Source organism: Cydia pomonella, chromosome 16, assembly GCF_033807575.1.
Source record: "Cydia pomonella isolate Wapato2018A chromosome 16, ilCydPomo1, whole genome shotgun sequence".
Taxonomy (NCBI): domain Eukaryota; kingdom Metazoa; phylum Arthropoda; class Insecta; order Lepidoptera; family Tortricidae; genus Cydia; species Cydia pomonella.
The window spans coordinates 20,033,208-20,060,838 of NC_084718.1; the positions used below are offsets into that span (position 1 = coordinate 20,033,208).

Below are 27,631 nucleotides of genomic sequence, written 5' to 3' on the forward strand. Positions count from 1 at the left end.
TGAAATGACTACTTAAGTAGGGAAAATTTCAGGTAGGTACTGTTGTTTAGAAACACAATATATATTATGAATTTGTTGGTTAATGTTTATATTTTGGATCAAAATACTAGAGAAGGAACTTTTTACTCAAGGAAAACAAAACACAGTAATGAAGATGAATTACTTAGGTTCTCCTAGAAGTTTATACTATTTTTAATGCCAATAGACTAGAAACCGAACAGTAGTTTGATTGGAAAAACAAATCTTAAGAACCGTCATCTTCGATAAAATGACTGATAATATATGTTAACAATTTGACTGTGTTTACACAGTTTCACTATCAGACACTTATTGGTATCATAACAAGATAAAATAAGCTAGTCAAAATTTTCTTTGTAATTTTTCTTTCGTTGCCTCGCAGTCCAAAATCTCTTCCGATTTGTACTGAAAATAGTAGAGGTTTGTTCATGTGTTTTCTCTCTGGAATGATTTTTAACCGACTTCGGAAAAGAGGAGGTTATTAATTCAACCGTATTTTCTTGGATGCTTGTTACCTCGGAACTCCATCATTTCTGAACCGATATGGAAAATAATTTTTGGTACACGATGTTTTGTTGTTTTAAGCTCAGATTCACCGGTCTATTTTAATACAAAATTTTTAAGTAATAACAAAGGTGTTTCTTGCTTTAAACCTTCATATTTTAAAAGAAAAGCATAGTTATCTAACAGTATTCGTGATGCACCTTCCACCCTGCTATCTATCATTAGCTCAGCTCAGACTGAGGTCACCGAGTTCAAACATACCCATTACTTTTACGTTGCAATTTAATTCTAAAACTTACAACTATTTAATGTGCCAGTTCTGGCAGTTCTTTCAGTTTATACCTCTATTTTTTAAGTCCAAACTAATAATTATGTACTTTATGACATGAAACATATTAATCACACTTTGATTTTATTTTTAAACGGGACATCTCGTAATTCAACGTTTTCTACTACCTACTTTCTGCTCAATTGTGACTCAAATACTTTCAAATCTGCATCCTGTTTTGTGCAGTAGGTATCAAGTAGATAGTAGCAAGTAAAGTAACAAATTATCACAACATATCGATATTCCTACGGCAATAAATATGTATTGCTATATTGATCGCATCTTCTTTGGTCATTTCTTGAAGGCTGGCAACGCAACGCCTCTTGTGTTCCAAGTGTCCATTGGCGACGGCAATTATCATTAGGCCATTATTATTTATTAAAAATAGAAATCACCAAGAAATTAAAATCATAACATAATGTATGTATTATTATTTATATTCCGTCTATAATCACCTACGTGATGACTTTTCCTATATTTTAGCGCCGTCTCCGGAAAGACCGGATCACCTCAGGTCAGGTCATGTATACAATGAAGCAATTGCACCGTCAGATTTCCCTTATCACTTATGATACAGGGAAATAATAATGACACATGACTGAATAACTTAATGACATGAACAATGGTGTTATTCAATGCTTCCTTAGAACTGAAACTTTCCGTTTTCCTTTGTGCAGGTAGAAGTATTTTCCTGGTTGCAAAAACCTTATTAAAAACTGGTCTATTGATGGCAAAATAGAAATTTGCTCTGCTAAGTTAGACCTGAAGACGTCAGATTTCTATAAAATTTGGTGGATAGATAAAGTTCCCTATTCTATACAATATAAGGACAATTTCTCATCATGTTCTAAAAAAAATATAGTAGTTTCGTGAACCAAAGCAAAGTTTTCGGCAAAGGTTTTGATTTCGTATTTATTTCGCCCAGAATGAGACAGCCAAACCAGCCAAATTTTATCCAAAGCTAACGAAAATAAAATCGACAACAAAATAAAAACCAGCCCTAAAGTAAAACAAGTTTTAATATTTGTATATAGTCTACTAAAAATTAGCTTTGTATAAAACCAAACTATTGCAACAAATGTAAAAACGAACACTAAGTAGTAATTCCTTTCGAATATACATGCACTAAATGAGTAAGTAATTTGATGCCAAGAAGGTCGATCCGCTCTGATTACCCCACCTGGTGTTATTGCATGTATTGTGGTCTTTATTGTTAGGTATACCTACTTATATTAGTGTCTTCCTGACACTGCTTATGATTCTCGTTATAAATATAAATCTAGCAGTGCATTTTCGCAGTCATGTGACTTCAAATTGGGTTGGAGAAATAAATATTGAATGGTGTACTAAGTGTAAATTGTTAATAGGAAAATTAATTTAAATATCTAAGTCGCTCCTACGACTGAGAATATCTATTAACAATTTGTAATTCATCAAACCGTGTAGGATGTGGGCCGTGCCAACATGCCAACAATTATACATACATACATACATGTAACATGTAAGTAGGAATTATATTTCGCTCATAATTCAGATTTATTTTTCTCACTGCACCCAGGCACCCACCTTGACGCATTTTTGTTCCGCCGTATGTTTGACTGGTATACAATGCCTTGAAGCATTAAGTTCGCCTTGCACTTGTTCTTCTTTTATATGCGATAAAGTTTAAAATAATACTAAAACATGCTCTCGAAATATAGGTATGTATAACCTTCCTTCAGCAGTCGAGCCACAATGAGACGAAATCCTTAAGAAAAGACGAAAAAAAACAGAATTTATTTCAAAATTCACTTCCATTTTGACCTTGATCTTGACTGTAACAGTTAAACGTAATTAGCAACAGTCGTTATTTTCTTCACATCCATGTGGGTGTGGCCTTGCCCACTGACTTCTGCTGATTCTACCCTTGAAACTGAGTCATAGCCGTCAACCAGTCTGACCAGAACACCAACTTCACCTTTCAATTGCTCAACTCCTGAAGCCATATCATTATTAACACTAAAGGTTTTATCTTTCTCAAGCTTTGCATGTTCTTAAGCCATTTTAGTCTTGAGCAATTTCGTCGAGCTATATGCGTGCGAAACGAAAGTGTATCAAGGCAGTCAATTGATGATTAAATATAAACTCAAAAGCGTAATACTTATGATTGAAAATTGAATGCCGCAAAACGTGATTTGAGACTATTTGAGTGGAATAAACGTTGTATGTAGCAGTCGTCTCTAGATTTTTCGATCGGTAAAGTTATGTTTGTCGGACATTGCATAGCTACAGCTATAATTGCATGGATGGATTGCATCAGCCTGCAATTGCGGTTTCCATGTGATGAATGGAAGTGGAATATTTTGTGTAAGGAAAATCTGATATGTTTTCTGTTGACCTTCTGTTAGAGGTGCACTAGTTTTCCATGTACAGTTGCCATCAGATATATCGGAGCGGCCGAAGTGCTCAAAAATATCGAAACACGTGTTAGATAATAAAATAATAATTTAAACATCTAACGCCTTAACAATACACGGTGTTTGACGAGGAACCCAAAAGATTTTAATTGTGTTCCTGATTATATTTAAAGGGTAAAATGTCCTATAATCTTTCCTGGAATTCGCCAAGTTTTATTGTTGCTTTGTGCTAAACGCCTTTTTGATGGTGCTACTATGGGATGTAGTCTGAATATCCTCATTGATAGATGTAAAAAAGTGACAAAATAACACCTTGCAAAAACTAGGTCTTACGCTTACTGTGGTTGATATACAACAAACTGTGTCAAAATATTTTCAATAATGTTAATATCCAGAGAGGAAAATGAGGACTACGTTTGTATGAAAGGCGATTTCGCACGGCTCCTCCATTTTCATTCAAATCACGACTTTATTTTTGATATGATTTTCGTTTTAGCTCAAGAAAAGCCTCAATAACTTGAAGTGTATAAAGTACAGAAAAAATCAGCTATAATATTAATAATGAAGAACGTTTCAAGAGACAGTTCATTTTATTTGACCAAATAATTTATTCAAATGAAGGATCTTTTACATCGTGCTAATAAATTGACCCTTGACATGAAGAAGCTCTTAATTTGGTACCGTAATGTCATTCCCCTCGCGACAATTCAAAGGCAAGCAAAATTAGAACAGAAATCAGCAAATAACATAGATACACTCCCTCATTATAATTTTAAGTTTCTTATGAGACCTCTTTGTTAACTTAAAGCAATTGAAGTATACTTAATTTCCAATGGGTAAGATAATTTATCTTGATTGTGGCTTGAAGTTACCAAATTGTCTATGAGAGTTTAACGAAGTAGAAAATTATCGTTTACACTCGTCAGTGATGGCTTAATTTTTTCCTCAATCATATAGTATTCCATCAGGATCACACAAGGCATGATTGTAAGGGCCTATAGTTTTCCCATCAAACAGACCGTCCCCTTCCTCACAAACCGTGAAATCCACAGTTTTCCCACGAAGTAAACATAAAGAATATCCAATTATAACGGATATTTGCAAAAGTAAGAACGAGGAAAATTCTTTACCGGGCCAAACAGAATTAAATGCATACAAATTGACTGTAGATTGCAGCAAAAAGTGCACTAGTCGCTGTCCAGTTTAATGACGTGCGGTGGCGTGATGTCGGCTCTAATGCACCACTTAGCCGCTAACAGCGTAAATAACATGCTCGATGAATTACTTGATCTAGCTGTTAATGACTCATCCATTGCTGCTGACACAGAACAGTCTATTCTTGCTGTTAGTTTAAATGCCGCAATCGAAAGGATCAAATTATAATTGGAAAAATCACAATCAGCGTTATACATGGCTACTTGAATGTTAAAGTAGATTTAGATGAGGAAAAACTAGCAGCAATGGATGTCGAAAAAAATGGAAATATCGCTATTGCATATGGCGGTAATGATATGAGTAGAAGCGATACACCGTGCCTCGAAACACGTAGGCAAGTGGAACTAGATTTCCGAGCGATAGAAAAAAATATGGAATAAATTGGTTGATGCGTGACTGGCATTGATTTGCGAATGTATCGATAACTTTGAAGAACTGTTGCCAAGAGCACTGAGAGATACAAATCTGTTTCTGCTTCAAGTAACTATATAATCTTTTCTACCGTAAAACATTGCTGCTTTATATGTATCAGCAATTATTCGGTATTGCACTAATGTGCTTTTAATTTCTGGTCTTGCATCGATTATTACAAGAATCATGTTTCTTTTTGTTGCTAGGAAAATAAAATACTTAATTACTGAAAATAGGTATTTATTTTAAAATTGCTTAGAAATAATGTACAACAGTTTTCTTGAGTGGGTACTTTACTCGTCGCTCAAATCAAATGCTCTTGTCATAAATTATTTCTCCACTTAACAGCAATTTAATAAATGTTTCTGTTTTAAAGGGCAATTAAATTAAGCTTAATTTAGAATCGTTTTAAATGTTATTTTTTGTTATAAATGTAACAGGAAAATAATAACCAACCTCTGGCTAAGCGGTAAATAATATAAAATTTCGCTTTTAAACTAATTCGATTAAGAATTGTAATGTTTTTTTAATAAATGGAAAAGTGAATTAAATAGCCACCAGCTAAGCCAAGAACACCTCTGGACTTGCAGGCATCTATAGGCTACGGAGACTGCATACCCTCAGGCGGGCCGTATGCTTATTTGCCACCGACATGGTAAACAAAAAAGTATTTATGTTATCATGGCAAGTAATTATTAACTATATAAAAAATATTGTGCTCTAAAGATTACTTATCATCACTCAAAATAAGAGGGTTCTCATCAACCCCTGAAATAACTACAGCATATTGCCCCACGCTATATTTCTTCATCTCTTGCTCAAACAATATATTATTTATGGCTTGTTTTATCATCGATTGCGTCCTCTCATCATGTTTCCTTAAAGATATCGCTATATATTCACCAAAACTGTCACATTCATCTTTCTTCCTCGTCAAATCTGATCTTCTAAGCAAACTTAGTGTTTCTAATACCTTACTATCAAGATTAGAATTATTATTAGTATTATCTTTGACAAGTTTTCTAGTAAGCTTAGTCAGTCTAGGTTTGTGAGTGGCGTGGGCGTATCTAAACCGTTTTCTTGGTCTAACGTACTCGACCGTTTGTGGTTCGGTCTTGATGACGATTTCTTCATGAACTACTTCATCTTGTTCTTCGTTGGCGTTGTTGTCTTCGTCTGAAGATGGTTGTTCAGGTTCTTCAGTCTCCTGGTGAGTTGAGGTCTGAAAGTAAAAAAAAAATAGTTTAGATACATCAAAAGATTCAGAAGACCCTGATTAATGAAGACATGATCTGGTTGTTACAGGGGACTATGTGATGAGAGCAACACACGACAGGTCATTGTAGGGATCCTTGAGCCTATGTCCATCGTTAGACTTCATCATCATGAAGCTTAGAGTCCAACCAAGCTAACTCTGCACTGCATGGTATTGACAATGACAAAGAGTGACAGTGTCATCATTAATATCAAATCGGTATGAAAATGTGAAGTTAAAATATAATACAGTGTGTAAATCCAATACGGGCAGTAAATCAAACCAGACATAGATTTACCCGTGTAATCATGAATTAAAAAGACTTTTTAAGTTATACATATTATTATGAATTTAAAAAACCCTACATAAGATTATTACGAGGGAAATATACCACGTGATTGTCCACAGAAAAAGAGAAATCTTTTTTCCCTTTCTATATAAATATTTTCCATTTTCCATGATTTTTAACATGTTATTGACACAATGAAAAACTAGGTTTATAGGATTTCCTTTCGGAGCGACTATTTCCGAAAATATTAGCTTTATCAAAAAGTGGTTTTGGAGCCCCTTGTTCGTTTTGAAATACCTATCCAAGGATACCCCACACTATTGGGTCAAAGGAAAAAAATATCATTTTGTATGGGTACCTACCCTTAATTTTTTTTGTAGTTTTTATTTTACCGTTCTGTCACCATGCATAATTTAAGTAGCTATGCCACATTGCAGCTTTCTAGTACTAACGATCACGGAGCAAAGCCGCGGACGGACAGACTGACATGGCGAAACTATAAGGGTTTCTAGATGACTACGAAACCCTAATAAAGGCAGATACTTTTGGCGCGTTCTTTCATCCGATACTATTGATTCTGACTGTACAAAGATAAGATAATAGTACATTATGATACAAGTGCGAAAAATAGGAAATTCGAAACGAGTGGCGATAAATTAAAACACGACCGAAGGGAGTGTTTTAAATCGACACGAGTTGCGAATCACTTGCGAATTACCTATTCGCACATGTATCGTACAACGTTTTACAGTACATATGGCCCTTTAAATGTTCGACACAGTAACGTAATATGCTACTTTTCGCACTAGTGCTATAAAGTAGCCCCATATGTACTGTAAAGATAGTTTATTATTCAAGTAGGCATATTACAATGCGCTTATGAACGTCAAATAAAGCTACACCGGCTCTCACCCTACACCTCTGACCCGAGATCTAAATTCCCCCTCAATTGGAGGAGGGTATCCCAATATGGACCAGCAAGAAACTCGGCGGGACATATATTTTAAAAAACATTATATCTTATAATTAACATACATTCAATAAGAAAAAAACACAATATAGATTACTATAGAAAAATGACATAGGTACAGCAAATTAGATACAGTATGTAGCTACTTTTCTTTATAGAAATTTGAATAAGAAATATATAATGTACATCAAATTTGACGACCAGTTTGGCCTACTGGGTAGTGACCCTGCCTACGAAGCCGATGGTCCCGGGTTCAAATCCTGGTAAGGGCATCTATTCGTGTGATGAGCATGGATATTTGTTCCTGAGTCATGGGTGTTTTCTATGTATTTAAGTATTTATAAATATTTATATCGAGGGCTTCAGGCCAAAGGGGCGTATACGCAAAAATGCCATTTTTCGTTTTTAACGGCATCGTATTCGTCTTGTAACAATACGTAAGCACAATTTTTTTCATAATTTTATCGTAACAATTAGTTAAGTAAATAATTAAAAAATCATTTGGCGTATAACAGACAGTCATAATTTTATGTCGTTCCAAAAAGCCGTACTGAAGGCGTATAAGTGATATTTTCATTCAGTCCCCGATATTCATCGGAGTATAAAGGCGTACGTACATACTTCTCTCATGTGACAGTGCGAACCACCAAATAGTGTCACGCTATATAGGCGTACATACATACGACCATAAACTTTTACCAACTATCCTCAAAGTGCGTCGCGGCAAAGAGGCGTATGAACATACGACCGTACAAAAATTACGTTGGCCTTCAAATAATGCCGGGCCAAAGGGGCGCGGAGACAGCGTCCTTGATTGCCGCATATTGCTATCCCTTTCTGTCAAGCGGGTAAGCGCACTAGGGCCTCCTGTCTCTCAGTCAGTGTCTAGTGCGTTACAGTATGGTGTGCATCTCGTGCGAATAATAACAATAAAGTGGAGCGCTCTGATGCTGATGGCTCTGCCCTGGGCATTCAAGAATGACGTGGGCGGCTGTCTCCTCTGCCTCCAAGTACTCTCTGCAGAGGGGGCTATCTGTAACACATAGTGTTAGTAGGTGTTTGTTTAGTGGGGCGTGGCCGGTTATGGCCCCAGTCAAAAGCCGGACCTGTGGCCTCTTCAGCTGTCTCAGCCTCCTCGACAAACCGGGGTCGATTGTCGGGAGGGCTTCCTTCGCCTGCCTGCACGTGCCTAGGTTAGACCAGTACGGTTGGTGTTTTACCTTGGTGTTGTGTCGCAGCATGTTCCAGAGCCAGGCATAAGGGAGAGGTATAATTGGCTGCGGTCCTGCCACCCTCAGTTCCGAACATCCTCTCGCCAATATGTCGGCCGCATCGTTCCCTCGCGAGTTGCTGTGTCCCTTGATCCACTGCAGAGTTAAGCTGGTGGTGGTGCTTACCTCTGACAGAGCTTTGTGGCATTTGTAGATTAGCCCCGAGGTCAAAGTATAACTTTGCAGAGCTTGTAGTACTGACCAACTATCAGAGAGTATGCGGATGGAGTAGTCCAATACTTTCCTTGAGGCGATTGCGTGTGCTGCCATTATGATGCCAATTCTGCCTGGAAGACTGTGTTGTGGGCACCTAGTCAAGTCCTAGTGGTGTTGAGATATGTATGTTTAGGTCCTCTGAGAATACTCCAGCGCCAGTGCCTGACCTTGTCTTTGATCCATCCGTGAAGATTCTCAGCTCTCATGGGTTGAGTCCTTCACGAGGTTCTTCGTGTAACTGTATCTTAATTTATTGTCGAAGACGAATTGTCTGGGTATCCTGTCAGTCACCGCTTCTATTAGCGGTTCCTTACCTATCGCCTCGTAGAGGATCTCGGTGTGTGGTACCCTAGGTGGTCTCCAGAGATTAGATTTTTGGAGACGTACCGCCGTAGCTAGCGCTTCCTGTTGTATAAAGAGGTGCAGCGGCGGCAGGCTCAGCTCCAGGGCCGCGGTTGGTATTGTCCTCATGCAGCCCGTGGTCGCCATACAGGCCAACCTCTGGATTTGTTGTAGTTCAGCTTCAACTACGGATAGTGTGGTGCGTGGCCACCAAACTATCGCACTGTAGCTTATTATTGGTCGCATGGCTGCCTGGTAAAGCCCTAGAGTTATCTTTGGGGTTAGCCCCCAGGTTCTACCCACTATTCTACGACATTGCCAGATTACGACTATGGCTTTGTCAATTTTGCCGTTTAGGTGATTGCTCTAATTTAATTTGCTGTCAAGTATTACCCCTAAATACTTTACTTCCGCAGATAGTTGGAGTTCAGTGTCGAACAGGCGGAAGTGTTTGTTGGTGAACATAACCAGCTCAGTTTTGTTGGGATTGTCTGAGAGTTCGTTGTTAAAACACCAGCGTTCCACGATGGCTAGTGCAGAGCGGGTAATATCGCATACCGTACCTGCATGATTGCCGCTCGTCAGTATCACTATGTCGTCAGCATAGCCGATTGTGTAATAGTGATTATTGTTTAGTGTGGTGATCAGGTCATTCACCACAAGGTTCCATAGTAGTGGCGATAGGACTCCTCCTTGGGGGCATCCTTTTGCCATTAATGCCTGCTGTGTTTCGCCCGTCCCGAGTTTGATGGTTCGTTGGCTCAACATGTTGTTTATCCATTCTGTCATAACTGCATTCGCGCCATGTCTTACCAGTGCTGCTGTAATGCTACTGAACCTGGTCCTGTCGAACGCCCTTTCTATATCTATGAAGGTTCCTAAGCACATGGATCTGTTTTTGACCGCCACCTCAATTTTACTTACTACTGCGTGAAGTGCCGATTCTGTAGATTTGCCAGGGCTGTAGGCATATTGGTTTGGATGCAAGGGCACATGAATTTGCACCCTCTCTCTAAGGTACCTGTCACACAACCTCTCTAATGTTTTCAACATGAAAGAGGTCAGGCTGATGGGCCTGAAGGATTTGGGGTCCGAGTAGTCGTTTTTACCTGGTTTCGGTATGAAGATAACCTTGACCTCCCTCCATTGCTTCGGCACGTACCGGTGAGCCAAACAGGCGCGCAGAACGATGGTCAGCTTCAGAGTGAGATGCTTCCCGCCCCATTTAAGAAGCGCAGGGAAGATCCCATCCATTCCTGGAGATTTGAAGGAGTCAAAGCTGTTTAAGGTCCACTGCGTGCGCTGCGGGCTGATTACCTCATATGTCTGTAGCCACTCGTCCTCCGTCGGGGTGGTAGTAATTCTTAAGTGTAACATTCCTCTGTTATAATTTGATGGAGACGTAAATGAGTTAAGTTGTTAGCTAAACTACTTTTAGGTTTATTAGTACAGAAGATTTAATATTGTTTCTTTTTATGAAGTGACGATAAATGATGTCGTATTTATATGTTTAGAAGTTTTGATTAATATTTTATTGTTTAAGATAGTTATAATTTTGTTACCAGTGGTACCATTAAAGAAGGAGTAATGTTTATTGTCTGAATACAAGTTTTGATACGTTTTAACTTTAACCTTTTGTTTTAGTTAATGCACTCTAAATTTAATCGTTTGATTGTTTCTTGACTGCTTTTTTAGTAAAGCTGTCATTGTGTTGTCTTAGCAATTTCCATGCATCCTTTACTACCAATTTCAATTCTTTTCTATAAAATCGTTTTGTACTACTCGACTTTTGAGCGACTACCATTTACCTACTATCACAAATAGTAAAAATGATCTTATTGGAATTCAGTTAAGTCAGTTTTCTTAAGTAAGCCCACACGTCTTAACCCTAGCTCCCAGCGAAGTGCTAAACGACTGCTATTATAGGCAAAAATCAGAATAAGCGGCGTGATTGTCTTTTGAAACACTTCTTCTTATCGTGTGGGTTGTAAGATTGATGTACCTTAAAAACCCTGGTGTTAGAGTTATTGAGTCGCCAAAGGCCTCTGACATGGCTCTCATGACGAGCACCACCGGATAGATAGCAGCCGGGACCAACGACTTTACACCGTGCCTTCCGAAGCACAGAATCATCTTACTTTTCGGACAATCAGGTGATTCAGCCTGCAATGTCCTAGCCAAACCGGGAATAGTCTCACAAAGTCACAAAGCGACTTTTGCTTGACAGTGTCCCCACCGGGATTCGAACCCGGAACCTCCGAATCGAGAGACAACCGCTCTAACCATTAGACCACGGAGGCTATTGAAACACTCATGCTCAAAGTGGCAATTCAAAATAGTTACCCAATCGGTAACCAGTTCTAGTCGACATTGCTTAATCTCGTGGACAGTTGTGACACTATCAAAACCATCAGGAATCATTTTAGTGGTAAAATCTAGATGAATTTATGAATATTTAGTCAAAATATAATTTGGCGCCCTATTATACGGCCACAAATAAAGGATACTTACACGATAGATTCGTCAGCCCAGACGGGCGTATAAAAATCAGAAAAAATAGAAGAAACTACACAATGATGACTAAATTACTGTAAAATTAAAGTATTTCGCATTATTAACAGTATTTCCACCTTTCATGATTAAATTATCGAATAGAAAAAAAAAATGAATTATACGACCATAAATCTCAAGTATTTTTCAAAAAATTTCAACCTATATGTCGGAAATTACTGTCGTGGTAAAGAGGCGTAACTACATAATTACCGCTTTTTAGAATACGTAGAACGACACTAGGCATGACACATGAAACAGACAGTAATTTAAATACTCTATGCAAAATTGTAGAACATTCGGTACATTGTAACAAAAGTTATTCAGTTTTTTGTCTCTCCTGAAAAGTAGGGTTCTTGCTTATACGCCCCTTTAGCATGAAGCCCTCGATATATTATATATATCGTTGTCTAAGTACCCTCAACACAAGCCTTATTGAGCTTAGTGTGGGACTTAGTCAATTTGTGTAATAATGTCCTATAATATTCATTTATATCAAATCATACAAGAAATGTACAGAACGTGTAGAAGTACAACAATAAGGACTTTCAACAAACAATATTATCAACCCATAGCTAATATATAGCACAGTAAATCATTTCGTTTAACCGATTGAGTAAAAGTGCGTCATGTGGTGATAAATTTGCAAGCTGATAGCGGTTTAATGCGCTGTTTACTAACCGGTTTGAACGCGTCTGCTTCGATAAGGTATGACTGAACTTTGTTTTTACCTATGTACTCATATTCCAGATATTAAATTGTTATTTTCATCACAACTGGTAAAGGCCCTCTTGATTAGAGACTAAGACATTATTATATTATTATATATTATAACGAGCCCATTGTGTCCCACTGCTGGGCAAAGGCCTCCCCCCTCTTCTTCCACTCATCTCGGTTTTGAGCTACGACCGACCAGTCCCTCAAAAAGGAGTCTAAGTTATCCCGCCATCGCCGACGAGGTCTGCCAGATCCCCGGTTTGACTCGTGGGGCACCCAATCCGTGGTTATCTTGGCCCACAAGTCATTCGGCATGCGGCAGACATGCCCAGCCCAGTCCCACTTTAACTTGACATTAAGATATTTATTAATAAAATTATAAATAATTTTACATTTGTATTTTGTGTACCTAATATAATGTGTATTGTGTGGACCATGTTGTCTATAAATAAATACGACCCGTCTGGCGTAGTGGGTAGTGACCCTGCCTATGAAGCCGATGGTCCCGGGTTCAATTCCTGGTAAGGGGATTTATTCGTGTGATGAGCATGGATATTTGTTCCTGAGTCATGGGTGTTTTCTATGTATTTAATTATTTATGAATATTTATATATTATATATATCGTTGTCTAAGTACCCTCAACACAAGCCTTATTGAGCTTACTGTGGGACTTAGTTTGTTTAGACTTAGACTTTTAGAATGTTTCGCTAGCTCGGGTATCAATATTAACACGAGTGGTTAAATAACAACTTTGCCCCCTTGTAAAACTAATAACAATTTTACTAGAGGGCAAAGTTGTTGTTTAACTCCTCGTGCTAATATTGAAACCCGAGTAAGCGAAAGATTCCATAATTGAATTGATTGGTTCGAAAAGTGATATCATGAGCGTTGCGAGGGTTTCTAGGTACGGGGTTAGCAAACTTTGCTACCATTGACAACAAAATTGAGGAAACAACTCAAAATTTGCGTAATTATTTTGCCTCTCCTGTGGATAAATATCTTTCTTATCAGTTATTGACGAATAAAGAGAGCTTTTATGAGATGGTGTTGTGAAAATACCTTTACAGTACATATGGTGCTAATTTATCGCACTAGTGCGAAAATTAGCATATTACGTTACTATATATCAAACATTTAAAGGGCCATATGTACTGTAAAACGTTGTACGATACATGTGCGCATAGGTAAATTACAACTCGTGTCGATTTAAAACACTCCCTTCGGTCGTGTCTTAATCTATCGCCACTCGTTTCGAATTTCCTACTTTTCGCACTTGTATCGTAATGTACTATTGTTCAGCACATCCTGCCTGAATAGATATAAAAATAGTAAGTATTGCCTAAAACTGCATGCAGGTAATAATAAAATTAAAATTAACAATGTAAAAATATAAATCATAGCGTCGTAAATAACAAAATATCATTTCATAAAAGTACCTATACAAAGGATTAATAATTGAGGTAGTCAAATCATTAGTTAGGTCAAATAATAGCTAAACTAACATTATCAAGGAGCCTCTAGGAAGTCTAGGAAGACTTTAGGAAGTCAGGACACGAACTATATACCTACCTAACTAATTATGTACTTATACAAATATTCGCTACAAGATTTTATTAACACTATATACACAGATTTTTGTTATATGAGAAGCAGAAAAAATATAACTAAGTAAAAAAGGAAATTACCTCAACAACACTATCATTAGTACTATTCTGCAGATGCGTCGGCAAAAAATTCATATACGGATACAAAAACCACGTCGACTTGCCCCCGAGTCGAACTTTCGCCTTCTCCCTCCGATGCGATGCGAAAATCGAATTCAATTTCTTTCGCAACTCCGCTATATCGCATTCGAATAGCCCCGCTAAGTCCGACCAGGCTTCGTACCTCGCTGTTTGGACTCGGTACAATTCGTTTGTAGTATCCCAAAGTTCTGGTCTTTTCGCGTATTCTTGCATTAGTTTTATAACTAGACGGTTAGTCCACTCCATTTCTGACATAATGTTTGACAGCGAACAAGTATGGCGGCCGCGATCACTGTCACACGAAATTAAAGAGTTGTTTTCAAGGTCGATGGAATTCTAAATTTAAACGCGCGAACGTTCGTGTTCGCTGCGGGCCGGCTCGGTGCGACTGGCGAGGCGGGCGAGGTTCGGGTCGTTCGGGCGCGCTCGGCGAAGCTCGTTCGTTCGGTGACGTAGGTGATTGAATTTGTTTCGTTCCGTTGCGCTCGCTCGCTGTGCATTTGTTCAAGTGTTCGTAAGATTTTAATTATTGAGCGAGTTTTTCATATTCTTTTTAGTTATTCGGAATTGAATGTGGTATTTGCCATATCAGAAAAGGTAAGTATAGTTCATTTTTCAATATTTTATAAATAGCCCCATTAGCGCTAGGTATTAAGTACTTTAAAAAAAAGTAATTAATACCTAGCGTTGTTGTAACACGTACATTATAATTTAAATCCATCAAACAATAGGGTTGTTTCCACCTACAAATCTTAGGGCAGAATTGTGTCCCAATAAATTCTTTTGGATTATAAGAACATGTTAAACTACTTTTAGGGGACCTGTAATGACCATATATTTTTGTAAATATTGAATTTAAAATATCTTTTGGCACACGTCACGTGACCAAACTCGAAACGTCATCGAAGATACTGATGACGTCACAACTCTCGGATTGACACTGTTGACAGTTAGGCGATAAATAACAAATGAAAAATGTCAGTTGACAGCTCGTATCTTCTACGTGTGTATGTAGTTATCAAAACCGTAAACTGTGACGTCACACAATTTTCAAAGAGCGTTTTGGGCGCGAAAGCATTTGTCAAAATATATTTTGTTAATTTAACATATTTAAAGCCGTTTTTAGTATAAAAGTTGAATTTTAGGGCAACTTTTAGTTAATATAGAACGTAATACAAGCGTTTCAAAAAATTGGAAACAACCCTATTGAAAACTATTACAGATAAATGACATTTCTAATATCGATCGTCCGAGATAGTACTTGCGTTTAGTAGCAAATGTATAAACTAAGCACTGATCAATATGTAAACAGGCCCTAAGGCAAGTGTACACTCTCGTAAGGGCCATCTCAGATAAAAAAAAAAACATTGATTATCTCCAAAATGGAGTTAATAAGAATACCGTATTGGTTTTTTTTTAGAAAGTTATTTAGGTAATTTAAGCTCAGACATACACCCTTAAAATTACGGACTTTAAAAAACACGGTTCGATGTTTCGATACTTTCGATGATATAATTATTATTTATTCTTAGTATTTTTACTGGCATCTACCCTATTCCTATGATATTATACACCAGTACCTAAAAAATGTGATTATATAATTCTCGAATCATACGAAATCAGTACATATTTAACCGATTGCAATACTACAGACTGCAAAAGACTTTTATTTCCCAAGAATATATAAAAAACAAAGAACAAAGAGCTTAACCTAAACAATCTATTTTCAAACGAAGCACTATTATTTCAAGACTGAGTAATCCAAGCCAAAACTCTTGTGAAACTCAACACATAAATAAATACATTTCCCAATCCAGTATGATTCTAAAATACGAATTTCATTACATTCCACCCTTCAACCCTCATACCACCCTCTCATTCATCCCCCAATGGGATAAAAACCAATATAATACGACCCGAGGTCCTACCGCGAACACCGAAGTTCACAAATTACGGAAATCTTTCTCTGTCACTCTAAGTACACCGTAGATGGAGTAAAAGAGAAAGACGCCTAACTACTAACTTAGAGATCTACCTATTATCGTCACTGCTTCCAGCTCAAGATATTTCGGTTTGTACTAACAGTTCAGAGAGCTCTGATTATGAAGGATTTATATGAATAAAAGGGTCTGCTTATAATGGTTATGTTATGGCATGACCTTGAGTTTATAGACTAGAATCGATAAGTAGATATCTACGTTTGCTAGTCAGACCAAGCTAAGATGGCAACCATTTTGTTAGCCCATAATTTTATAGAAGTTTGACGTTTAAAATAACACTTGCACTGTCTGGCTGGGCTGTCAAAATCATCATTTGAAAATTTAAAGTATACCAACCCATATAAGGAAACTACACAAACTTCCTTCCACAAACTTTCTCATCAGTTTTAGAACAATCAAGAAAACCTGGTGTAGTGAAAAAATACATTTTTATTTATTTAAATACACAATAAGAAATACACAGCATAATGCTTTTTACATATTTTTTCGCCAAACTGCTTGACAGTTTGTTGGCGAACGGTAGCACACAGCAACACACTTACCTGACCAGTCCTTGGGCCTTATCTAATAGGGTTGTTTCCAATTTTTTGAAACGCTTGTATTACGTTCTCTATTAACTAAAAGTTGCCCTAAAATTCAACGTTTATGCTAAAAACGGCTTTAAATGTATTAAATTAACAAAATATATTTTGACAGATGCTTTCGCGCCCAAAACGCTCTTTGAAAATTGTGTGACGTCACAGTTTACGGTTTGACACACTACATACACACGTAGAAGATACGAACTGTCAACTGACATTTGTCATTTGTTGTTTATCCCCTAACTGTCAACAGTGTCAATCCGAGAGTTGTGACGTCATCCTAATCTTCAAAGACGTTTCGAGTTTGGTCACGTGACGTGTGCCAAAAGATATTTTAAATTCAATATTTACAAAAATATGGCCATTACAGCCATTACAGGTCCCCTAAATTGGGATACAATTCTGCCCTAAGATTTGTAGATGGAAACAATCCTATTGCAACAAGGTTCAAAACATCAAACTTGATGATTATTTCCCCGCGTTTCAATATAACCAAGTTTATTGGTACTACAAGGATCAAGAATCAGGCAAAAGGCTATCCGATGACCCAAAAACCTGTTACAGTATAGACTGTCCGATAATACAAACAATAAAATATCGTTATCAATAGACCGACTCACGCGCAGGGTTCAACCGAAGCAGTTTCAACCGGTATTCGAATGCCCTGCTAACGCACTTTTATCAATACGATACGCCTTTATGTAGCTTATTTATGGATTAATATAGTGTTGTTTATTTATTTTCATCACACTTGCTCGAAAAAGATCTTATTTCATGCAGGTGTACTGAAGTTCAAAGGCCTATATTGTTCCCCGGGAGTTATGGATTGTGAAAAAAAAGCCATAACTCCTTTTTAGGGTTCCGTACCCAAAGGGTCAAACGGGACCCTATTACTGAGACTTCGCTGTCCGTCTGTCACCAGGCTGTATCTCATGAACCGTGATAGCTAGACAGTTGAAATTTTCACAGATGATGTATTTCTGTTGCCGCTATAACAACAAATACTAAAAACAGTATAAAATAAATATTTAAGGGAGGCTCCCATACAACAAACATTTTTTTTTGCCGTTTTTATAAATAATGGTACGGAACCCTTCGTGCGCGAGTCCGACTCGCACTTGCCCGGTTTTTATTTTTTATTACGCCACTTATTCATAGAAACCAAGTGCCATAAATGAGAACTTTTAAAATACTTATAATTTAATATTTTTGTCTATGCATAAAATTATTTAATTTGATTAATTTAAAAGCCGTTTAAAAATATTTTTACATAAGTAGGTAATTTTCAATCGTGGCTTCGAGGCCTAACCTGAATTACAAAATGGCGGACGAATGTTTGATATGTCACCGTATTTAAGAATTATTTCGCTTAAAATTTAGTTTTTAATTCGCAAGTGTGATTACAAACTTTGTGTAACTCCGGGGGTAAGAATATTGTAAAATTTCACTTACTCCCCCTTGTTGCACAATGATCTATTTCCTTTATGCGTCTTGTAGACTGGTTTTGTGTAACGAAAAAAAGTTTTTTTTTTTTAAGAAATCTGAAACGTGGCCATGCAGTAACATATGATCACGCGCATATTGTCAAAAATGTATTAAGAGCTAACGAGGATGCCCCCTAGCATGATGGAATACCTTCATGCGTTTTAGCCGTTAGCTTACGGATTGCGCGGTTCAGTTGCGTCAGGCGGGCGTGAAAGTTGCGTCAGTTTTCACCAATATGATTCACTTAGCTTACTATTCATACTCATGTAATGATACATTTCATACTATTCTTACTTTTAAAATATAGGACAATGCTGTTCCTAAATTATATATTTTTAAATGTGAATTGAAAATGTATGGAATATGATACTTATGTGTAACGTTGCAAATAATGTTGTCAATGTCCAAATTTGTTATAAATTCGAGAATTTTCGTTTTGCCCTATGTTTGACTGGTAAATAATGCTTTAAGAGGAAAGAATAGCTTTGCGATCCTAGCGAAATAAGTAACAGTACTTTCTCTATGAAATTTTCCACTAACTAAATCTTAACAAATCACTTTGATTTTGATGTCGATCGCTTCAGTATAATATATTCTACTTTACCAGGTTCTTTGACGGTACTAGGGAACATATATAAGAGAGCAGTAATACCAGCTTTAATGTATGGATCCGTATGCTGGGCCACGCGAAAATCTGACGAACAAAACTCCATGTCACAGAAATGAAGATGCTAAGGTGGTCTGGCGGTGTAACGCTCAAAGATAGAGCCAGGAACGAGCACATAAGGGGAACTGTTAAAGTAGCGTGTATCACTGACAAACTCCAGGAAAATCGCCTACGATGGTACGGTCATGTCATGGGGCGAAACAAAGAGCACATGACGAGGGTCGTCATGGAAATCGAAGAACCAAAAGAGGTCCAGGTCGCCGTCCGACGACCTGGATGGGAACCATTTCCAAGGGCATGTAGACGACGGATTTAAAACCCGAAATTGCACAAAAACGCCCAGAATATCGTCTTAGGACTAGGGAATGCAATAACCGGGCGTTTTTCATTACCGGTAATTTACCGACGCGAGGTCCCACTAACCGGTTAACCGGTAAATTACCGGTTATACGTTTATGAAATAAAAAACATTGATTTTGCTTTATTATTGATTGTGTCCTTATTTTCGTCAGTAACCTTTAAAAGTAATCAACAGCACGTTATAGAAACATCGACAAAACAAAATAATGAAAATAAACATTAAACAAGATATATTTACTAATCATATTAAATAAAAAATCAAACATGTATCATTTCAAAGCGAAATGAACTTGTACATTAAATAAGCAACATCAAACTTTTTTAATTCTTTAAAAATCGCAGTAATCAAAGGGTAACAAAAATTATAACTAAAGAGTGACAGTCGTCATTTAAATGTCATACAAGTTTGCATTTACTCATCTATCAATATAATATTGTTATTAAAGTAACTAAAACCGTAATCAACATTCATTAAAATATAGTAAATATAAGAAAAAATTAACAGCAAGATTAGTTTCATATCATTTTAACACTAGTTACTTTAAAATTGCACTTTAAGAGGCCGTTATCGATTTTAGTCGCAAAAATGTCAAATTGATAGATTAAGCGCATGAAATTGTACACCTTTTGTTAATTATTAAAAATAACAAGTACTGGTTTCTTTTAGCACGTCTTGTTATCTTTCATTATAATAATTTTTTTTTTTTAAAACAGACTCACTTAATTAGTAATGTTTTTTTTCCTGATGTACGTTTAGGTAAACGCGCGAAAAGCAGTGCTTTTGTCGATCGTATTTGTAAATTTCGTTAAGTTTAGACTGCTAAAAATGGTAATTTTGTATTACACATATTCTGTACTTCAACTTTAATAAACTACATTTTTGTTACTATAAATTTGAAGTAGTGTAAATGAAAGTTAGACGAAATCAATTTTCTCCAGAAATTACTTCAAAACAAGTGACAATTTCTCTGAAAATTGACTTAATTTCAACGTAATTTTGATACTTAAACAATCTACAACATTTGCTGAAACTGTTCTTATACATCATTTTGTATAATTGACTACCATAATTTATATGAATTTTTAAAAACTATCCCTTCTCGTCACCTATTACCGGGGACGCACGCTTGCGACCTCATTATTAAAGGCAAGATGAAAAAACGTGCTAATAGAAACCAATACTTGTTATTTAGATATTACGTAACAAAAGGTGTACAATTCCAACGACTAAATCTATCAATTTAAAATTTTTGCTCTAAAATCGTTACCGGGCTCTTAAGATAGGAGTTGGAATCAGGAACATGTCATCATCAGATCATTCTGTTAATTATATATGAAATAATTGCGTTTGTTAAATATCTAGGCGATTAATTAGAACGTTGCTTAGACATTCGTGAACGATATCTTGAACACAAGTAACCAGCGGTAGAAAATGTTCTTTCGCATTCCACACTTGTCGGACACTACAGACTAAAACAAAGGACACCGAACATGCGGAACTGAAGGCGGGTCGGGTAAGGGTGGCGAGAAGGGAAAGGGCGAGGGATTAGCGACCACTCATTTGTCACAAAACATTGCTTCCTAGTTCCTACTTCGACGAGATCATAAGATGCAGAAAAGTAAGTATTTTAAGTGTCTCTTCGTAATCGTAAACCGTAGTAATTGTTTTTTTTTGTAAGTACGAAGACATAGATGGGCTAATTCAACAGGTTGTTACATTTTTATTTGCCTATACAACGTTCGGTAAATTCCCGGTTACGGCTGGAAGTTACCGGTATTTTACCGACTGTAATATTGGTCAAATTACCGGGTAACCGGTTAACCGGTTAACCGGTTAGCATTCCCTACTTAGGACTAGGAGGGCTGACCCCAAGGGACATGGGAAATAGGCTCGGGACAACGTAGGTAGTTAGACCACCATGATTGAAAAGGGCAATTCATCTACATTTTTGATATTTCCAAAAATTATAGAAAGCTGATTACTGGTTTAACGATATTCTTTGCGACACTAGAATGTCGATTCAGGTAAAAGAGAAAGTTTATAAATCAGGTGTCAGACCTGCATTAATGTACGGGACTGAATGCTGGGATATTAAAAAGGTGCACGAAAACAAAGTCCATGTTGCAGAGATGAAGATGCTGAGATGGGCAGCAGGCGTAACAAGACTCGCTAAAATGCGAAACGAGTATATCAGGGGGAGTTACAAAGTTGCGCCCATCACAGATAAGATCACCGAAAGCCGACTTAAGTAGATGGTATGGCCACATAATGAGACGTTCTGAAGATCACGTGGTCAGGAAGGCGCTGACAATACCATGCACCAGAAAAGGCAGTGGAAGACCCAAAACCACGTGGTTAGCTACTATAACCCGCGACTTGAAGCGAGCCAAACTTACAGATGCGACAACCCAGGACAGACCGTCCTGGCGCCTTGAAGGTGGCAAGGAAGAAGAAGAAGAAAAAAAGAAGGTTTGACGATATTCCATGATTGCCATGATTTGGTTTAAAAAAAATGGTACTTACTTACGTATAAACCAAAACTCTGCACTCAGCACAAAAAAAAGGAGCATTCGTAAAGCCACCTTTCTTATGAAGTTGTCTTAGCAACCCAAAATGGTCCTTGACCTCCGAGAGCCTACCGTGAACACCGAAGTTCGCAAATTGCAATCATCTTTCTCTGTCACTCTGATTACGTCTTAATGTTTAATTTTTATTATTATTATTTGTTTTTTATGGAGGATAGGCGGGCGTTTGACCACGATCTCACCTGATGGTAAGTGATGATGCGGTCTACGGTGGAGCACGCTTACCTATGAGAAACACTTATTTGGAGTAAAAGAGAGATTTGATACAAATTGACGCCAGCGCGCCCTCTGTCTTGTATTATTTTCCTCTCAATTTTTAGCGCTCTTTTTCTAACGCTCCAAAAAGGCAGGTTTAATTTATAAACTCATGAATATTAAAGAATCAATCTTCAAGGCCGCCACCATCTTGTTTTCGATGCGTGCGCGCATCCGGCGTTTGTTTGGCGACAGTTTTCACAACACGCCGGCATTCTCAGGGGCGTGACGGACGAGTGACGTCACATCCTGACTATCGCTACTTTTGGTAATCGTCAGCCAATATTAAGGTGACATTAAAATACATAATAATTAGACTAACTATATAGGTATACCTTAAAAAGCTAAAACCCGTTCTGAGCCTTGCCGGGTCCAAAGGTCCCCATCACACTAGCAGCGTTACCCCGCTGTATGTCGATGGAGACATGTTAATATAAGCCTACTTGTGTGTATTTAAAAATTGTGTATGTGACATTTTATTTGTAAAATTTGTGACCTGACTAAGTACTAAAATATAAATAAATGGTAAATATAAGCCATGACTCAGAACGGGGTCATTTCCTTAGGTGACATACTACAGCTGCATTCATTAGAGGCACCCCCCACGAGCGTCGGCGTCTAGTCAACTCTATGGCTGCTGCTCGACGCAACGTTGGCGCAACTACACAGCGACGCCATTTTCCATAGCGCTGACTAGACGCTGGCGCTCAAAAGACGCTAGTGTGGGGTGGTTCTTACTGCTGCGGGATCAACGCCGCCAATGTTGCGGTGTTAACGCTGTAACAGTAACATTCCATGGAACGTTTGGCCTATTGCCGAATACTCGAGGCATCTAAAGAGATTTAGTTATACCTACTATTTTCTTTTCTCAATGCATTTTTTATAATTTTATATGAAATGGCTATAGGTTTTTTTAAGACATAGGAGGCAAATGACCAGACGAACGACCTTTAAGGTGCGTTCACTATAAACTTTATGTTTAGAAACCTGGTTTCAGAAACAGAAACCATCGTGTTTCTGAAACACAGAAACAGTTGCGGTAAACCTTATCGCCAACGGCCCGATTCTTTAACCGTTTCTTTAAACAAAAACGTTACTTTTGACACTGACATATCCAAACCAAATCGTATCTTAAAGTTTGAATCGAGCGGCAAGTTCATTGTATCTCAGACTGTCCACACTATGAGACCTGAAACATTTTTTCTATAAACATCTGTATAGTGTTTCAGAAACAGTGTATCCCACACATAAAGTGAACCTTAAGCAATTATCATCGCCCATGGATACCTGCAACACCAGAGGGGTTGCAAGTGCATTGCCGATGCCGACCTGTTAGATGGGAGTACACTCTACACTCTTTTCTCGACGGTTTCAAGGACGTATGGGTTCGGAAATACGGCGGAAACAGTTTATTCCACAGTTTACCTGTTTCCAGAGTTAAGTTTAGGTATTACAACGTAGAGATAATCGCATTTTTCTCACATAACTTCATAACAGAATCATAAAATGCTGTAATCCGCTAAAAATAATCTCTCGTGGCTTTTTAATGGGCATTAAACATGTTTTCATTATCGTACGACCTTGATCTTGAACTATTACCTAGAACTAGTTCTTATCTCAAGGCAACACAGGCTAAAATCACTGATTCACCAAAAAAACTATATCTAGAAAGATTCAAAGATTAACGCAAGCTCATTGAAATTCATACTTTAACCACCTAGTAATAAGATTAAAATTATAATGTGTCATTAATGTACTTAATGCGTTTTGAAATAACGAAAACCTATAGTCAAGTGCAATATCATTGAAATTCATACTTTAAACACCTAGTAATAAGATGGAAAATGTAATAGCTCAGTTTTGCACTAAAGACTTTTGAATTAAGAAGGTTTGTACACGCAATTTATAGGACTGTTTTTTGTACAGACATTGATGGATCATGTTTGAGATGTTGCAAAAATATTTACTCTTGAATCATGTGAAGTGTTTTACACGAAGTTGTTTTTATTTATATTTTAGGTATATAAAACAAATGAACTGTCAGAGTGCAATACACTGTAGTGCAAAGATAACGGGTGTTGAATTTCCGTGCAAAAATCATCTGGTGGCTCTGGTGCTAATGAGGTGAAAGACCCAAAGATTGTATGGTTACAGCTGTCAGGAATATGATCTGTATATAGATTTTCGTTTATTTTGCGAGACTTTGGCATACTTATGTAAAGCTAGTTTTAGATGCCAGCCAGCCAGTAATGCTGGCGGCAGTCCTCAGACAAGCCAGCACTGGCGGGTATAGACAAGCGTTCTATTCGCGCGAGTGCTGCCAGCCAGCGCTGGCGTGTCTTGAAAAACCGTTTACACGAGGCCAATACCGTTATTGGCTTCGTCTACACCTAGCTGTCTTTTTTAATCGATTGCTCATGATAAAACCCTCAACTAACTACCTAGGGAGGAAGAGCGAACACAGGGAACAATTTGCTTACCAGGAGGCATCATTAATTTGATCATAAACATTATGAAATAAGTTATTTTGTATTTGTATTTTGTTAAGCTACGCGTTTCTCTTTATTATCTTTTCTAATGTTTAAAAGTATTTAATTAACTTTAAGGTTATTGATGTTCTACCTTAAATCAAGACAAAATTTGTAACAAATAAGTATGTATGATTATTATTTTAAAACAAGGTGGGCTTACGGGCCCCACACTTTATCGATTTTGAGCGTCGGCGTCTAGTCAGCGCTATGGAAAATAGCGTCGCTGCGCAGTTGCGCCAACGCTGCGTCGAGCAGCAGCCATAGAGTTGACTAGACGCCGACGCTTGGGAGACGCTAGCGTGGTGGGGTGGCCCTAAGTTTACTTGTCGTTATATTCGGTTCTATTATTAAAGAATCCAAGAGCGAACTAAACATAATCATAGTATTAGGTACTTATTAATGTCACATGTTAGCAAATTTAGACCCGGATATATAAAATATAATATAAATAAATATTATAGGACATTATTACACAAATTGACTAAGTCCCACAGTAAGCTCAATAAGGCTTGTGTTGAGGGTACTTAGACAACGATATATATAATATATAAATATTTATAAATACTTAAATACATAGAAAACACCCATGATTCAGGAACAAATATCCATGCTCATCACACGAATAAAAGCCCTTACCAGGATTTGAACCCGGGACCATCAGCTTCGTAGGCAGGGTCACTACCCACTAGGCCAAACCGGTCGTCGGATATTATGTCCTTAAACTACGTCCAAAAGAGAGGTATGGGCACAGTGAATATCATTCTCGCTTTGTGAGGCAGGGCACAGCACAGCAAATGTCATTCCAGATCTAGCCACTCACTTGCTTCATATTTTTCAGTGACTTCTATTATTATAATAAAATAAGGGTGACAGCTGGTAACTACAGTTACCAAAAGCAATTGAGTGGCTAGAGCGAACCCAAACTTTACAGAAAACCGCAGCCAAATAACACTAGGCCCTACTCATAGTGTTGTGTTTCTGCCGGTAAGTAAGGTTGCCAGAGCTTAACGAGAAAAGAAACTAAAATACCGCAGAACTGCCGGTAGGTAAATAATGTTCAAATATCAATTAATCAAAATTATCTAAATATGTACTACAGAATACGGTGCTTATACACCGTGTTTTTATTGAATTTCGTTAACTTCGGGGTATCGGTAAGTACGTTTAAGGAAACTAAATGGTATAGTTAATTTACAAAAAAAAAAATTGTTTTTTTTACTATTTTTATATTTATAAAAAGTAACTAAATGTTGCATATAGCGTTGTTGTAACACGAGCATTACATTTAACTCAACCAAACAATTGAAAACTGTGACATATCAATGTCATTTCGAACGTCGATCGTCCGAGATAGTACGTACGTTTAGTAGCAAATGTATGAACTCGCACTAAACACTAATCAATAAGTAAACAGGCCCTAAGGCAAGTGTACACGCTCGTAAGGGCCTTATAAGATAAAAATTAATGATTGATTATCTCCGAAATGGAGTTAATTAGAATATCGGTCTCTTTGAGGAAGTTACTTAATTTAAGCTCAGGAATGTACCCTCGAAATTAACGCAAATAAAAAAAAAACACGGTGTATATCGTGATAGCAGAATTATTTCGAGCGAGATTAAAGATCTCTTCTGTTTTGACACGTGTCTGGCACGGGTATATCAAAATAAATAAATTTATTGAAAACTTGTTTTTCAGATTCTCAATGCCAAAGTTTTTTTGGGAAAGGATAATATACTGAGATAGAAATGTTTGTCCAAAATAATTATGTTTATAGCATTTATTATTAGCTTCCCTTTTCATTTAATTTTTAGCATAATATTACAGCTATTTAAATAATTATATTAAAGCAATAGTAGATTGTTAACCAAGGCGCTCATTTCAGTCGAGATAGTTTGGCGCTCGAACGCACTGATAGCCCAAATAGTTCGAGACTGAAATAGTGCCTTTTACTCGAGTTAAACAATCTACTTTTCATTTCGAACACAAGGGAAGTATAATACAGGTATAGGGTCGGCAACGCGCATTTACCTCCTCTGGAGTTGCAGGCGTACATAAGCTACGGAGACTGTTTACCATCAGGCGGGCCGTATGCTTGTTTGCCACCGACGTAGTATAAAAAAAAGTAATTTGATGCAAATTCTAACATGCCTAGTGTAACATTGTTATCGGGCTTTTACCTATTAGTTTTCTTTTCTCAGGGCTATTTCCTCATCGAGGATTTATGTAACCACAGTGCCAATTTAAATCCGTAATTAAGTATAGTACTTATTAAATTATATTATGTACAATAACAGTGCGAAAAGTAGGAATTTTGTAATGAGTGGAGAAAAATTAAAACACGACGAAGGGAGTGTTTTAAAATCGGCACGTGTTGCGAATTCCCTGTTTGCTCGTGTATCGTCCATCGTTACACAGTGGCCTTTTAAATTTTCGACATAGGTATAGTGTTCTTTTGCACACTAGAGCGGTAAAGTAGCACCGTACGAGTATGTAGTACATTACGATACAAGTGCGAAAAATAGGAAATTCGAAACGAGTGGCGATAAATTAAAACACGACCGAAGGGAGAGTGTTTTAAATCGACACGAGTTGCGAATTGCCTATTCGCACATGTATCGTACAACGTTTTACAGTACATATGGCCCTTTAAATGTTCGACACAGTAACGTAATATGCTAATTTTCGCACTAGTGCTATAAAGTAGCACCATATGTACTGTAAAGTTCTTTGCAGTCAAAAGTTTATAAGGCAGGGCACGCTTTCGGAAGATCGTCAAGTTAAATCGTTCAATCAAATATGCGGAGTCATTTCAAATGATTCCATTTTAAAATTTTCCTGAACCGTATTAATCAGTCAAAATTTTTAATGAATAGGTTCGACCAGGTGATATTACTCGTAAAAGTCGTAAATATTTGCTAATATTACTCGTAAATATTTA

General features: G+C 37.3%; 1 protein-coding gene across 1 annotated transcript; it reads right to left on the reverse strand.

Annotated features, from left to right (window-relative positions):
• Positions 1–5,095: 5,095 nt before the first annotated feature.
• On the reverse strand, positions 5,096–14,668 carry LOC133526151 (uncharacterized). Its single transcript, XM_061862635.1, has 2 exons — positions 14,169–14,668; positions 5,096–6,094 (listed from the first exon to the last, which is right to left on the reverse strand). The coding sequence occupies exons 1-2, from the start codon at positions 14,481–14,483 to the stop codon at positions 5,600–5,602; spliced, it is 810 nt and encodes a 269-aa protein (XP_061718619.1). The 5' UTR covers positions 14,484–14,668; the 3' UTR covers positions 5,096–5,599.
• Between the last annotated feature and the right edge of the window lie 12,963 nt (positions 14,669–27,631).